The 16,158-nt window shown below is 49.7% G+C and overlaps 1 protein-coding gene across 1 annotated transcript; it reads right to left on the bottom strand.

Annotated features, from left to right (window-relative positions):
- Window positions 1-7,373: 7,373 nt before the first annotated feature.
- Window positions 7,374-9,606, bottom strand: LOC123180951 (uncharacterized). The gene has a single exon (XM_044593150.1). The coding sequence runs from the start codon at window positions 9,468-9,470 to the stop codon at window positions 7,596-7,598; it is 1,875 nt and encodes a 624-aa protein (XP_044449085.1). The 5' UTR covers window positions 9,471-9,606; the 3' UTR covers window positions 7,374-7,595.
- Between the last annotated feature and the right edge of the window lie 6,552 nt (window positions 9,607-16,158).

Here is a 16,158-nt window from a genome sequence, read left to right as displayed (position 1 = left end):
TCAAGACCCTCGCGAGGGGCCAAGCCTCGCGAGGCGGACGACGCAAGACCTCCTCGGGGGCGGCCTCACCAGGCTGGCTCGCGAGGGGTGGAGAGATCAAGGCAAGGGGCACCTCGCGAGGTTTCTGTGACGCAAGCCATGATACCGGGGCCAGGCGGGCGCCAGCGCACACAGTGTCCTCGTTTGCTCTTTGGTGCTAAAGAGGCAAGCGCAGGCGAGGAGTCCCGAGGCATCAGCCAAAGATTTCCATATCAGTGCAACGAGACCAAGACCAGCTGGACGGCAGGACGGAGGTCACCGTGGAGCCCAGGACGGCGTCACCACCAGAGCCTTTGGCAAGCGAAGACCACCTTTAGTCAGGATAACTTCTACTAGTGGTCTCCCTTCAAATTTGGCCGTTGTTGCATCCCTTCCCGCCAGCGTTTGGGAAGAGGACTAGGGCCTCTATAAATAGGTCTAGCCACCATAGTAGGAGGTAACTGATCTTGGGCTATTCAAATCATCCTCATCCACACAGACTCACCAAGCACAAGAGCACCTCTCCTGAGGAGGTTGTTCTTCCCTTGTAACTGTTCATCCTCAGCCCAAGAGGCAATCCACCACACCACACTGGAGTAGGGTATTACACCACATCGATGGCCCGAACCAGTATAAACCTTGTGTCCTTTGTTCTGCGAGTTCGACACGCTGAGCCTTGAGATCGCGGTGAGGGAGAGTGCTAGGGGGAGGAGAGATCTTCGTGCGCACCCTAGTGTTCGAACCTCAAGGGTTTTGCCGGAACCCGAAATCCGACAACGGCGACTGCGTGCTTGATCCAACGTTGCAGCTGTGAGCACCCGAAGCGCTTGCGACGGCGTGCAACGGTGGGATGGACAACCACTCGGTATGGAGCCGAGGGCTATCGCAGAAGGACTTCGTGGGAGGAGGCCCGGAAGTGCATCGCGCCACGGGTATGCAATGCCTCCAAGTCCGGTGGGGCTTCGCGTAGGCACGCTGAGACGTCTGCGATGAAGGAGATGGTCCCGGAACGGATTTCGCCGCCGACTGACATGATGATGATGAAGAAATCCACCTACACCGTGAAGTTTCGCTAGACGCCTAGCCCCACGGTGGGCGCCAACTTTCGGGGTTATGATACTGACAATGAGTACTAGGGGTATGAATAAGGGGCAGATTCTAGCTACGGCGTAGGTGTAACACACGGTGTTTAACGAGTTTAGGCCCCTCACTCGGTGGAGGTAAAAGCCCTACGTCTCGTGCCCTGAGGCTTGCTTTGATTTGATAGACAGGATTACTGAGTTGAACGTTTCCCGGCTATGGAGAGGGGTGCGGCTTATATAGAGTGTGCCGCAGCCCCATGTCTAGCACGCCACCGGGGCCATTAATGCCATTGAATGAGGCAGCTACTAGTGTAATAAGCCTATACTACAACAGTTACAGGTAACGGTAGTTATTACTCTATTTAGTGGACGACTTAGGATCCCTCGACCGTTGCAGCTCCATGACTCCTTCTCGCCCTGTACGTCCGGGTGGCTAATCGTCAGCCGAGTGACATGTGGGTGTTTGAGTGCTGTAGAGCCGTCCAAGTGATCCTCCCGATGTACGCATCTGAATGCTGGCATGGTCCAGGGACCTACCTATGATGATGATGGGACCCATGTGGGTCCCGAATGATGGTTCCTTGACCCTACCTGGAATAGGTGACCACATCAGGGCGCGCCCTGGTGGCTTGTGGGGCCCACTTGGCTTCTTTTGACCTAACTCCACCTCTATAAATTCTCTAAAATCCTGAAACCAACAGGGGAGTCCACGAAATACTTTTCCGCCGCCGCAAGTTCCAGAACCACGAGATCTCATTTGGAGGCCTTTTTCGGCACTCTATCGGTGGGGGATTCGGTCACGGACGGGCTCTACATCATCCTTGCTACCCTTCCGATGATGCGTGAGTAGTTTACCGCAGACCTACGGGTCCATAGTTAGTAGCTAGATGGCTTCTTCACTCTATCTGATCTTCAATACAATGTTCTCCTTGATGTTCTTGGAGTTCTATCCGATGTAATCACTTTTTGTAGTGTGTTTGTTGGAATCCGATGAATTGTGAGTTTATGATTAGATCTATCCATGAATAGTATTTGAGTTTTCTCTGAACTCTTTTATGCACGATGACTATAGCTTCGTATTTCTCTCGGATCTATTGATTTGGTTTGACCAACTAGATTGATTTATCTTGTAATGGGAGAGGTGCTTTGTAATGGGTTCAATCTTACGGTGCTCAATCCCAATGATAGAAGGGGATATGACACATATGTATCATTGCTATTAAGGGAAAAAAGATGGGGTTTATTTATACGCGTGTTTATCTTGTCTACATCATGTCATCTTGCTTAAGGCGTTACTCCGTTCTTTGTGAACTTAATACTCTAGATGCATGCTGGATAGCGGTCGATGTGTGGGGTAATAGTAGCAGATGCAAGCAAGAGTCGGTCTACTTGTCTCGGACATGATGCCTATATATGATCATTGCCTTGGATATCGTCATAATTATTTGCTTTTGTATCAATTGCCCAACAGTAATTTGTTTACCCACCGTATGATATTTTCTCGAGAGAAGCCTCTAGTGAAAACCATGGCCCCCGGGTCTATCTTTTATTATATATTAAAACCAATAATACCTTGCTGCATTTTTACTTTATTTATTTTATTTTGTATTTTTGTCCGATCTATCTATTAAACACCATACAATTTAATCTTGCTTGTAACGTCAAAGGGATTGACAACCCCTTGTTCGCGTTGGGTTGCAAGGATTTTTTATTTGTGTTCAGGTGCTGCTAACGAGGTGTTGCTTGGTTCTCCTACTGGATTGATAACCTTGGTTCTTAACTGAGGGAAATACTTATCTCTACTGTACTGCATCATCCTCTCCTCTTCGAGGAAATCCTAACGCAGTTCACAAGTAGCACTCGACTACGAGGAGGAGATGGCATGCTGCATTGCATTGGAGCGGTCCAAGGTGGACATCGACGGCAGCTCCGGATCTGGAGTGTCGCCGCAGCTCTCGCGACGGCGCAGCGCGGATGCCGGAGCTGGACCCTCCCGGCCCGCGCTCAGCTCTGCCAGGACCGTGTAGTCCGCATCGCCCCCACGCCGTTTCCTTCCCCCGGCGGCCACTCCTCCATGCGGGCAGTGGTGGGTGCTAGTGCCCGCGTCGCCGGCCCACATGCGCACTCCAGATACGGAGGCGCGTGCCGCATGTCGTGATAGGCAGCAGGCATTGGGGAGGGACGTGGTGGAGCAGTTTGCGTGCCGCCGCCGCGAGATGCAGGCGGAGCCCGACGAGGACGAGCGACTCCTCGCATGGGTCTACTGCCGGTCCCTCACGATGGCGGAGACGGACGCTCGCCGCCTCCGACGGAAGAACGCCAAGGCGCTCTGGTTTGCTATTGAGCAGTCGGAGCGCGAGGTGGAGGAGGCGGCAGCGGAGGCGGCTCGGGTCGCCAAGTTGAAGCGGGAGTAGGACAGGGCGGTATGTCGGATGAAGGGGCTCATCGTCCTCTCCCACTCCGACTCCGACGACGGCGACAGCCGCACCTCCTCATCGGACGACCAAGACCCTCCACCAGCCGCGGACGCCTACAGCTGAGCCAGCGACCAGAAGGGCAAAGGCCCAGCGAGGAAGTGGTGATTCTGCCCCCTCCTCATATGATTATATCATTTTTGGTTGCAGAAGTTTAAGAACTTGTCCGGTGATGAACTAAGATGATCTTTTGGATGTTGCAAAGTTTGTTAATGTCCATTTGCAGCCGATCTTGTGTTTGTTTGTAGCCAATTTTTGTTGTCCGTTGTTTGATCACGTAGAGTAACTCAACAGGAGAGTAACTCAACGTTGCATGTGTAGTATGGATACAAGGCGCCGGATATGAGGTACGCAGATGCAGAGTGGCAAATGTGAGACGTGCCCGGTCAGTGCCCGCGAGCGCTTGCGGGGCTGGATTTGCCCATCGCATATGTAGATGCTGTTAGCCTATTTAATTTTCAGCAAGAAAACGACCTCGTCAGAGTTAAGCCTGGATAGTTCAAGTCGGCCGGCATGAAGACATTTGAACAATTATATAAGTCAGTCTTGATAACATCCCAAAAATTTCGATAGAATTCTACAGGGAAGCCATCAGGGCCTGAAGCTTTATTATGTTCCATTTGAAACACTGCAGCTTTCACCTCCTCTTCAAAGAAATCGATGGAATTCTACAGGGAAGCCATCAGGGCCTGAAGCTTTATTATGTTCCATTTGAAACACTGCAGCTTTCACCTCCTCTTCAAAGAAATGTGACATGAATATATCTTTGCCTTCTTCCGTGACTTGCGAAATATCATCAGTTCGAGTTTTGTCAAGGGTGAAATACCCTTCATCCGGCGGTCCGAATAAAGATTTGTAGTATTTGGTGATATAGTTTTTTAGCTCACCTTTGATCTGGCCCTCATCTTGTCGGAGGCTAAGATACACTTCTTCTTATGCCGATCATTGACGACTAGTTGAAAGTATCGTGTATTGTTGTCTCCCTTCAAGACAAAGTCGGCTTTAGATCTTTGGTAATATTTGATTTTCTCTTCTCGCAAAAGAAGTGCAATCTTTTTAACAGATTGATTTTTTTTAATCTAATCTCTTGTTATGACAAGATGCGAGTCACTGCAATTTTGTCATCGTCGATAATGGTGCAGAGGCGAATCACTCCTACGGCTTGCCTCCTACCAAACCACTTCGAGTTCAGTTTGCAAGCCAATCGTGGAACTTCTTGCGCCTTGGCTTTCCTAAGAGCACGCAGGACAAGTGGAATGCCCAAGTAGGTGTACAGGGAAACCCCACGGTAGGTGCCCAGCGGCTGTAGGATTTGCACCAGATCGGGCCCATCACAGGGAATAGGCAAGGCAGCACTTTTTGCAGGGTTTTTTGATTATTTGCCACTTTTTACTTTGCAATTTGACAATTTGCCACTATTTAGATTGTATTTGATCTTTGCCGCTCTTTACTTCGCACTTTGATTGTTTGCCACTTTTTAACACAAAAACAATACCTGCAAATGATTGACATAATATGTGCATAAAACAGTGGACAAGTATACCCTTTGTGACTGTTTGACTGAAACTTGGATCAGTTGATTCCCCAAATCCGGATGAACCCTAGCTCACGAGGCTATGCCCCGCCGCCGCCGGCCCCTGCTGCTCCCGGCGCATCCAGCACCGTGGCTCGACGTTGCAGCCCCCCGTCGAGGTCCTTTCCGGCGCCCAAGCACATGCTCGAGTTCTCGAGGCCGCCCCGTGCTCCCGGTCGCTGCTGCTGTAGCGCAAGATGCCAGGTGCCGAGCATGCTATTGCAAAACAACGGAACTGAGCATGCGCTCTGTGTCGACGGCATAAGCATCACAGGCTATGTATAGGCCACACATTGCTAGGAAGAAGCCGACAAGAACCAAATTGATCGATTGAAGCGAAAATCAAGAAAACTAATTAGTACTATTGCGTCTCTACTTCAGCGAAACACGTATTGCTGGGAAGAAGGCGACGAACAAGAGTGCTGGAGGAAGGTTGGTCATCAGTCGACACAGCAGTCGCCGGTCGGGCCGTCTCTCTTGTCGCCGGCTTGTACTGCCGCCTCGCGTGGCTGTGCACCCTGCTCGTTACTACACGACGCTGCCGGCCGAGGTGCCGCCTGTGTTCACCGCGCCGCCATGGTAATGCTGTGACTTAGTAGAGGAGCGGAGGAGCTCGGCCGTGGTGCAGATGACGCTGGGGAGCAGGCCGTCGCTCTCCCCGACACACGCGCTGGCGAAGGGCAGTACGGCGAGGCGGCGCCGGTCGTCCGCGGCTGAGTGAGGTCATCGCTCTGCCCCCCACCCCACCCGCATCCTCCCATGACTCAGACCGCGCAAGCTCTTCTGGCCGTCGTCGGGAGGTTGTCGCCGGTGTCGAAGGCCATCGGAGCGCCGCCAACTAAGTGTGTGCGGCCGCAAACCAGAGAGAGAACGAGGGGATAGGACCGTGAGATGTGGACAGAGATCATCCCATGCGTGGTCAATCAGGTCCAAAGGGCAATTTAGGGATGTCCTCATAGGTCCCACATGGCAGGGGCAAAAAATCGAGTGCAAAGTAAAGAGTGGCAAAAGATCAAATACAATGTAAGTAATGGCAAATTGTTAAAGTGCAAAATAAAAAGTGGCAAATTGTCAAAAAAAAACTTTTTGCAAGGCTAGGCAGCAGCCCTGTCACCGAGCCAAACAGGGCGACGAGGAGCTTCGTCGTCTCTGCCTCCCGGCAGGAAGACCACACAGTCATCGTAAAACAAGCTTCTCAGAACGGGACGTCGTCCCAGCAAACGCGAAAGGACACCAGCTTCGGTTGCCAAGTTCAACACGCGCTGCAGGTTCCATGGCAAGAATGGGCAAATTTGACAAATTTAACCTGTGAACGAAATCAAATCACAGAATGAACTGTCCGTGAAACTATTTCACGCGGCTGACCTTTTTGTGCGACGCCTGACACGAAGGCACCACACTACACTGTGCAACGCCTCACAGATAGGCGCTACACGACTGGCCAGCGTTGCACCCCAGAGTGCCTAAAAATTGCTAAGTCATTGTGCAGAGCCTAAGAGCTAGGCGCTGCACTGTATAGTGCGGCGCCTAGCTCTCAGGCGCTGCACTAGTGGTTGCACTACAAAATGAAGCAACCACTAGTGCAACGCCTAGAAGCTAGACGCTACACTGTATAATATGGTGCCTAACTCTCACGCGTTGCACACTGACTTAGTAATTTTCGGATCACATGGGTACGACGCTGGCTAGGCGTGTAGCGCCTATCTGTGAGGCGTTGCACAATGTAGTGTGGCGTCTTCGTGTCGAGCGTCACACAAAAAGGTCAGCCGCGTGGAATAGTTTCACGGGCAGTTCATTCTATGATTTGATTTCATCCATAGGTCAAATTTGTCAATTTTGCCGCAAGAATGATGATATCTTTGTTCTAATTTCCGCAAATCCTACGTCAAGCGTAGACGAAGTGCTTTTTGATTTGGCACATCACAACTATCTGCGTCATCAGCCTATCAGAATCACTGCACACGCAACAAAGGTATCTACTCTGATAAACGCCTTCCCCTAAGAGGAAAGCAATGTGTGCACTGACCGGTATTCATTTCAGTTACTGGCAGTAGTAATATTCAGCGCTCTTCCATACTCTTAAACTGAACCAAATCTCAGTGTAAGAAAAGAAATATAAGGCCGTGACTTTCTCAGGTTACAGGCATGGAACAGTAGAAGACAGCGAATTTCTGAGTTACAACAGAGATACGATGCAACAAGTAACATAACCAAAATGCAACAATGTAACATAAGCAAACTAAAGTTCCCCGTGGCTGAAATCGATAAACTAGTGTAATCTGGGCGCACAAATGCGAACAATAGTGTTACAACAAAACACTGCTACGAACAAGCTAGCTTACAACAATGCGGCAGGCGCTTAAAAGACAGCAGGCAATACATGTGAGTTCAAAAATACTCTATCAAGAATAATAACTGAGACTCATCCCACCTTACTCAATCAGGTATTCAGGAGGCGGCTGCGCATGTATTGACACCATCCTTGCAGTCGCGTGTTAAGTCATTGAATGTCTCCAACTTCCTCTTCCCCCTGAGGAACACCTCAGTGTCGACTGCAACCCTCATGTAACCATCGAACTCCACCGGATTGCCATTGTTGAGCTCCTTTGTTTCAGCATACCATTCACTATTTTCATCCCAGAGATCCTTGAAATCATCCAGGAAGCGCGTCTTGTACTTGTTCTTCAGTGGGTCGAAGAACGATTTATCAGACTCGTCGGTAGCAATGTACAAATACCGTCCAGCACCAACCTTATCATTGAGTGTCGTAAGGAGATTTTCTGGCGAGGTATCTGCATCAAGGTTTGGCCACAGCTGTGTGTTCTGGGCTTTCTCTCCTCTCACGACGTGCATCGAGTCGAAATCCCAACTCATTCGAGAGGCAATGGCAGACACAATCTCCATCAAGCGGCGCGACTTCCACAAGAAATGCCATGGCCGTTTGATCATGGCCTCCGTCTCACCCTCGCACACACGTGACCAGTAGTTATCCGGCTCAACATGCCCAAACTTCCTCATGATCAGCGTGTCCTTGACGTCACGAAGTTTCATGGGGGTCACCTTGATGTCTTCAGTGTAGTGGTTCTTCAGTCGATCCTTCTTGTGCCACTTCCCCCAGTCTGTCCAGAACTGACTCTGATCGATCACAGATGCAGATTCCTTCAGGTGCTCAAAATCAAAGTAGAGCCTGAAATCCTTTTCTTCATCCTTGCCACTGGCAGTATACCGGGAATTGAGGCAGACGTTGAAGTCCATAACAAGTGTCCGGTTCAAGAACTGCGCCTCACCTAGCGCACACAAGAAGCCCCAAATGTAGTGGTTCATGCTCTTGCACCTCTCACCACCGCCCATGTAGATGAGGTACCTTCCGCGGCTGAAATCGGACTCGGAAGCGACCACTGGCATGCTGTCATTGACGGCATCGCCAACAACAAACACCTGATCTGCAGCAGTCGTGGTGTCTGCATTAGCACCATTCTCGTCGATCCTCATCTGGGTCTTGGCTGGCACGAAGTCTGTGGTCACCGGTGCCTCACGCTTTCCCTTCTTGCCCTTCTTGCCCTTGCGTCGCCCACTGCGCTTGGCGCCGGTGCCGGAGTGGTACTCGCCGACGCTTTCCACCACGAGGGAGCATGTGTTGACATCGCGGGTGAGCGTGAACCGGCGGTAGTCCTTGTAGTAGGTGGTGCGTCCTCTGGCGTCTTCGGCTGGGCGGAAGCGCCAGGCGAGGTCGCACGCCATGGGGCTCTCCGGCACGACGACGGGGCGGCCGAAGCGATAGAAGTGGAGGTCGGGGAACCTCTCGATTGACGTACGCATGAGCAGGTTGAAGAGCTCCCTATCCCCCGTGCAGTCCACCGGCGCCTCCGTGTCGCAGGAAACAGCCTCCACGATCGGCTTGTCCTCCTGGGCGGCCGAGTTGGAGTCGGTGTCGGTGTCGACGGTGACGGACTGCTCCGTCTCGACCTCCGTTTTCTCGGATCCAACATCGGAGAGCTCGATGAACTTGGGTCCGACAGTGGCGTGGGCGTCCTCGGAGGAGTTGGAGCCGGTGGCGAAGTCCTCCCCGGTACGGAGCACGGAGTCGTCGGCGAGGAAGGTGGAGTTGGAGGTGGCGGAGGTGAGGAACGCGGTGAGCTGGTGGGAGGATGGGTGCAGGAGCGGGTCGTCGGGGCTGTGGACGGCGGCGAGGAGCGTGAACGCGAGGACGGCGGCCACGAAGAGCCCGAATAGGAGGTTGCCGCCCGACCGCAGCGCGGCGCGCAGGTCGAGTGCGCCCCCGCGCCACTGCGGCGCCGACATCCCCACCCCTCGCCCCAGCATTCGTGCGGATCTGGGAGACGGGGGCGCGGATTGGGAAGCGACGGCGAGGGGGAGGGATCTGGCTGGGGCGCCGACAGGGGACAGGACGAGCTGAGCTGACGAGAGAGGTACTGACCGTGTGAGTGCAGTTCACTCCAGTTTTTTTACTGGGGGACGCGGTCGCACTCGAGTTGATGTCTTTGTCGGATTTTTTTTGACGTCGATAACTGCCACACGTTGGTATCTAGGGGTATCTGCTGCATGCTTCGTATGGCATCGACACAGACCCGCTCGCACGGGCACGTCCGGGCGCACCCCGCCACAACCCGCACGTTCGGTGTGCGGCGCGATCGTCCGCATGAGCACGTCCGGGCGAGCGACCACGCGGCCCGCATGACCCGTCTCGGCCGTCGCCCCTCCCCGCCTGCGAGCCACACGCCCCGCGTGGCAGTAACCACGCGTCCCGCCGCGATTGCTATGGTCCGGACCCTCTTCCATGTACGTGTAACTCCAGTTGCCATGTTGCTGAACTGCAGTTGCCATGTCGCTGAACTACAGTTGCCATGTCGGACAACTACAGTTGCCATGGTTGCTCAACTGCAGTTGCCATCTCAGGTCAAGTGCCGGATGCCATTTTTGGGCAACTGCAGCTGTTGCCATGTATGGTCTGGTCTACTACAGTTGACATGATTTGAAAACTTTAGGAGTTGCCACCTACTAACATTGGACAGTTGCCATGTAGCACTACAAAACATGGTAAAAAACATGTCCGGGGTAAAAGAGACTTGCCATCTGCTTACAAGCACACTAGGGCAGCTGCCATGTATCCTACAAAAAACACATGGCAACTGATAGCTTTTGGTGTGTGGGAGAGGAGACGGGCATGTGGACTACGGTGGTATCTTTAGGAGTTGGCACCTACTAACACTAGACAGTTGCCATGTAGCGCTACAAAAACAGACGTGTCAACAATAACATATTCGGGGTAAAAAAGAGTTGCCATCTGCTTACAATCACGAATAGGGCGGTTGCCATGTAACCTGCAAAAAATATGGCAAATGACAACTTGGATGTGGGAGAGTGGGAAAATGGGCAGTCGTGGAAGATGGGGGACAGAAGTCGTGCGGGGCGCGACGGCAGTTCCACCGCACGCCCCGAGTCGCAACCGCTGACCTCGGAGGGAAAACAGCGTGCGGGCGAACTCCCTCATACGCCACACATGCGAGTTGTCCTACGTGGCACACAAAATCAGCCCTCTCGTGCCAAGATTCGTGCAAAAGGCACTAGGTGGCGATCGAGGCGTGTGGGCAAGTTGGCTAACGCCCACACGTGTGGGCGTTAGTGTTTTCTTTTTTTTTAGGGTTTGTCGGATTTTATTTTATAGAGTAAAAAATGGAAGTCCGACCAAAACAGACAGATGACATGGCCCAACGCGCGACCGCATCCTTAAATTTTGTTTATTTGGCATCCGGTCCGCCTCATTTCCGACGCAAACATGCGTCCGGTTTGCATTCACACGGACACCAAACGGACGGACACGCGGTTGCTCCTCGCCTGCCTCCAGGACATGTGGCGGCCGCCCACCTACCTCCACCGCCCAACATTCAGAGCAACTCCTACGGGCCGACCCAAACGGACGGCGCATTTGTCCACTTTTTGTCTGTTTGGGTCGGCCGCCCGTCCGGCGTCCGCCCAGTTTTGCATTTGGGTCAGCGGTGCGCCCAACGCGCCGACCCATTTCATGTCCGCATTCAACTTTTAAATAAAAAAGGCCCGAGGCCGATCATGCCAGCGTCCATGTCTCATGCCGGCAACATATGCCAGCGCCGGCATACAATGCCGGCTTCAGAAAATATCACCATAGTTCTTGCTGGCGCACTCGCCAACCGGCCGGCTGATGAGGACATCAATACCATTGTTACACCCACAACCCCTGCTGTTATACATACTGGACCAATTACTAGAGCTTGCGCACGCTAGTTAAATTATGAGGTACTTTCATTTTTTGGTAATGATTTTAATGTTCATGAGAATATGATGTTGCCTAAATTGGATACATTTGTCTTGCTTGCAAATGAAGGACCTAGCTTGGACAAGATGGATGAACATTGAAGCAAGATCAAGCATGGAGACGATGGCATGCACAAGGGGATTAAGAATGAAGTTACAAGTGATGAATTCAGGACTTGGAAGCCACCATAATGAGTGCGTGAAGCCTTGGACGAAATATACAAGATGTCACTTCATAAATTTCGCCCAGAGGCTATTATAGGTGCTGCGTCACCTTATTTTTTGGGCCAGTCCCATGTAATTTCGAAATACTTAAGTATAGGCTGTTTTTAGAGTCCGTATGTGTGGGGAAATAAGAGATATGATTGGTTTCGGACCCCTTCCCCAAGGGCCACGAAATCCCCCCCCTTCTTCCTCCATATATACAGCCCTTAGGGCATCGTTTAGACTTTGGGTTTTGTTTAGATCAAAAGTTCGCCATAGCTGCAACTTCGCGTACTTCGTTTGTGTTCAACAACCAGACCAAGGCGTCACAGAACCTCACCTTCATTAATAAAGCTTTCCTCTTATATTCGCAATATCTAGATTGCAATATCAGTTTCTTGCTTGTTCTTCGTTTGCTCGCAGGAAATAGACCCTCGTGGTCAGGTTGATCGTGCTCCGGCGTGGTCAATAACCCTCGGAAGTTGGTTTAGCGATTGCTAAGGCGCGACGTATTCGCACGTTCGTAGTCGGATCGTCAAAGTCGACTCCCACAGAAAACGAAAGTTATCTCATCGAAACATCGGGACACCTTCGCCTCTATCAAGTGGTATCAGATTTCCAGGTTGCTCGGTGAGATTTTACAGCTTTTCATAGTTTAGATCGAGTTTGTTCTTCATACCTACAGTCCACAAAAAAGCGACAAAAAAAGTAGGGTTAGTTCATCATATCCGAACCAATCTGAGCCTTTGCATAATCTTTTTAGGGTTTTGCTTTGTTGACTTTGCGGTTGCATCATCGTGTCAAGTTGCTGGTCTTAGCGTCTAGTCCTTTAGAGTTTTGAGTTCTGTTCACAAGTTATCACGCCGCCGCCGCACCATCGTCATCACCGCTCCCATATACCACCATCGTCATCACCGCTGCCATATACCACCATCGTCATCGCCGCTGCCATATACCACATATCCACCGCCATCACGCTAATCTGAGTCCACCTCCATCACAGATTCGCCACGAGTCCGTATTCCACCGCCCTGCATATATCCGCCACCAGTCCGAGTTTCCACCAGATTCATCTCCGCCACCAGTCCTAGTCCGAGTCCAGTAATTGTTGCTTTGTTTTCGATTTCCAGATCACGCCATACTCCGAGTCATGACCAAGTCAGACTCCCGAAATTCCATGCTACCCGCAGTAGAAAAATAGTTCCAGTTTCAAAAAAACTAAGTCTGGAAAATTCTGGCTATGCAGTTTTTAGGCCATTTGTAGACTTTTTCGGAAAAAATTGTTGCAAAGCAAAAAAAAAGAGGAAAAAAAGTGAAAAAGGTGCAAAAAAAAGAGAAAAAATTTCAGAGTGTGCTCCTCCCTTGTTTACGTCCAGCGTTGTGATTTTGTTAGTGTTCTAGGCTCACGTCTCTAGCACGGTCTAGCCTAGGACCAGCACAGTATCGTCGTTGAGCGTTTATTCAACTTTGCATCTCTGAATTGATTATTGTTGACCCTTTTTGCTACCATATTATAAGCCTTCGCAGCTCCACATACATCTACGTCGTGCGTTTGACTCTCCCTGGTAATCGCTCTATCCAAACTTTGAGAGTTTTGACTACATCGGTTGCCGATCACCGCCTGCTGCTGGGTAAGAACTGGTAAGAATTTGAGATTTGCTTGACGGATTTGTGTCACCCACCACCACCACCACCACTTGTTAGTAGTCTGTAGGATCATATTCTTGTGTGTTTCCATTGCTGCTAACCATGCCAGGATCACAAGCCGACGAGATTGACTGGGAGAACATGACGAATAAGGAGTTGCATGATAAATTTCAGCAAATGATGACTGAACAGGTGCAAGATGTGCTGAACAATTTTAAAGAGGCCATGGATAAGATAACTGTCTTTGAGAAGACGTTCGAAACAAAGCGCGATAACAAATTTAATGAAGTGCTTGCGCGTCTTCCACAAGCACCACCGGCTGCACCTGCCGCACCTCTGCCACAACAACAGCAACAACGACTACCTCCACGTCGCGAAACAGCCCTCCGCCGAGCGAGCCGTGTCCCTCTTGAGCCTGGCCAAACTGTTGGTGCTTCTGTTGATACTTCTATGGCTCCTGCTGCTGATGCGGAGGAGGATGATTATGCGGGAGATTACGAGGATGAAGTTAATCAAAATCAGAACTACGTGCCACCAGCACCCGGTCGTCCACATGCAAATAATCGCAATGGTAGGGCTGCATTACCAGCTCAGGTACGAGATCATGACCATCTTCCTAAACTGAAATTGAATATTCCATCATTTGAGGGTAGATATGTTCCTGATATATATCTTACTTGGGAGTTAGAAACCGAACAACGTTTTACATGTTTAGAATATCCCGAGGAGAGACGTGTTGCTGCTGCACTTTGTGCTTTCACTAGTTTTGCTTGTGTGTGGTGGTCTGAACATCGTAGATTATATCCGAATAATATTCCAACTACTTGGGCTGCTTTGAAAACTGCTATGCGTACTCGTTGGGTTCCACCATATTATCAGCGTGAATTACTTCAAAAATTGCAACGTTTAAGACAAGGAAAAAATTCTGTAGAGGAATATTATCAGGTATTACAAACTGGCATGATTAGATGTGGTATTGTTGAGGATAATGAAGCTATGCTTGCACGTTTTATGGGTGGATTAAATAGAGAGATTCAGACCATTCTAGAGTATAAGGAGTATAATGATATCACTCGTTTATTCCATCTTGCTTGTAAAGGTGAACGTGAAGTGCAGGATCGACAGGCATTGGCGCGAACTAACTTTTTTGCAGGTCGACCTTCATCATGGACACCACGTGCATCCTCTACTTCCATTGCACCATCACCTCCATCAGGTGCCACCTCCAACCGTGATACAAGAAAGCAGGCACAACCACCACTATCTGCCAAGAGCACACCTGCTGGGCCTGCATAGAGCTCTTCTTCTTCCATGGCATCAACAGGGCACACAAGTGATATTATTTGTCGTCGTTGTAAGGGAAGAGGTCATTATGCAAGAGAATGCAAATCTCAGCGTGTGATGATTGCTACTAAGGATGGTGGGTATGAGTCCGCTAGTGACTATGATGAGGAGACTTTGGCTCTTATTACACGTGAAGAACACGGTGGAGATGATTCCGATCATGAGACGCAATACATGACTCCAGAAGATGCCGACAGGTATGAATGTTTAGTTGCTAAACGTGTTTTGAGTGTGCAGGTCACACAAGCTGAGCAAAATCAGAGGCATAATGTGTTCCATACAAAGGGAGGTGTGAAGGAACGTTCTATTTGCGTCATCATAGATGGAGGGAGCTGCAACAACTTGGCTAGCATGGAGATGGTGGAGAAGCTATCTCTCACCACAAGACCACATCCACATCCTTACTACATCCAATGGTTCAACAACAGCGGCAAGGTTAAGGTAACACGTACTGTTCGTGTGCATTTTAGTAAATCTACATATGCTGATTATGTTGATTGTGATGTGGTACCCATGCAAGCATGTTCCTTATTACTTGGTAGACCATGGCAATTTGATAGAAATTCTGTACACCATGGTAGAAACAATCAGTATACTCTTGTTCATAAGGATAAAAATATTACTTTGCTTCCTATGACTCCTGATTCCATTTTGAAAGATGATATTAATAGAGCTAATAAAGCAAAACAGGAGAAAAATAAGAGTGAAAATCAGATTGTGGCAAAAAATTTGAGCAACAAATGAAGCCTAATAATAAACCATCTAGTGTTGCTTCTGAAATTAAATTGAAAAGTGCATGTTTACTTGCCACCAAATCTGATATTGATGAGCTAGATTTTAGCAAATCTGTTTGCTATGCTTTTGTGTGCAAAGAGGCATTATTTTCATTCGAGGACGTGCCTTCCTCTTTGCCCCCTGCTGTCACTAACATTTTGCAGGAGTTCGCTGACGTCTTCCCACAAGACGTGCCACCGGGATTACCACCTATTCGTGGGATTGAGCATCAAATTGACTTAATTCCCGGTGCATCGCTACCCAACGAGGAGACGAAGGAGATTATGCGTCAAGTACAAGAGCTGCTCGACAAAGGTTATATACGCGAATCTCTTAGTCCTTGTGCTGTTCCTATTATACTAGTGCCTAAAAAGGATGGTACGTCGCGTATGTGTGTTGATTGTAGAGGCATTAATAATATTACTATTCATTATCGTCATCCTATTCCTAGGCTAGATGATATGCTTGATGAATTGAGTGGCTCTACAATATTCTCCAAAGTTGATTTGCGTAGTGGATACCATCAAATTCGTATGAAATTGGGAGATGAATGGAAAATAGCATTTAAAACTAAGTTTGGTTTATATGAGTGGTTAGTCATGCCTTTTGGGTTAACTAATGCACCTAGTACTTTCATGAGACTAATGAACGAAGTTTTACGTGCTTTCATTGGACGATTTGTGGTAGTCTATTTTGATGATATACTGATTTATAGCAAATCTTTGGAAGA

This window comes from Triticum aestivum, chromosome 1D, assembly GCF_018294505.1.
Source record: "Triticum aestivum cultivar Chinese Spring chromosome 1D, IWGSC CS RefSeq v2.1, whole genome shotgun sequence".
Taxonomy (NCBI): Eukaryota; Viridiplantae; Streptophyta; class Magnoliopsida; order Poales; family Poaceae; genus Triticum; species Triticum aestivum.
The sequence above is the reverse complement of the archived record's forward strand: the minus strand, read 5'-3'. Positions and strand labels throughout refer to the sequence as shown.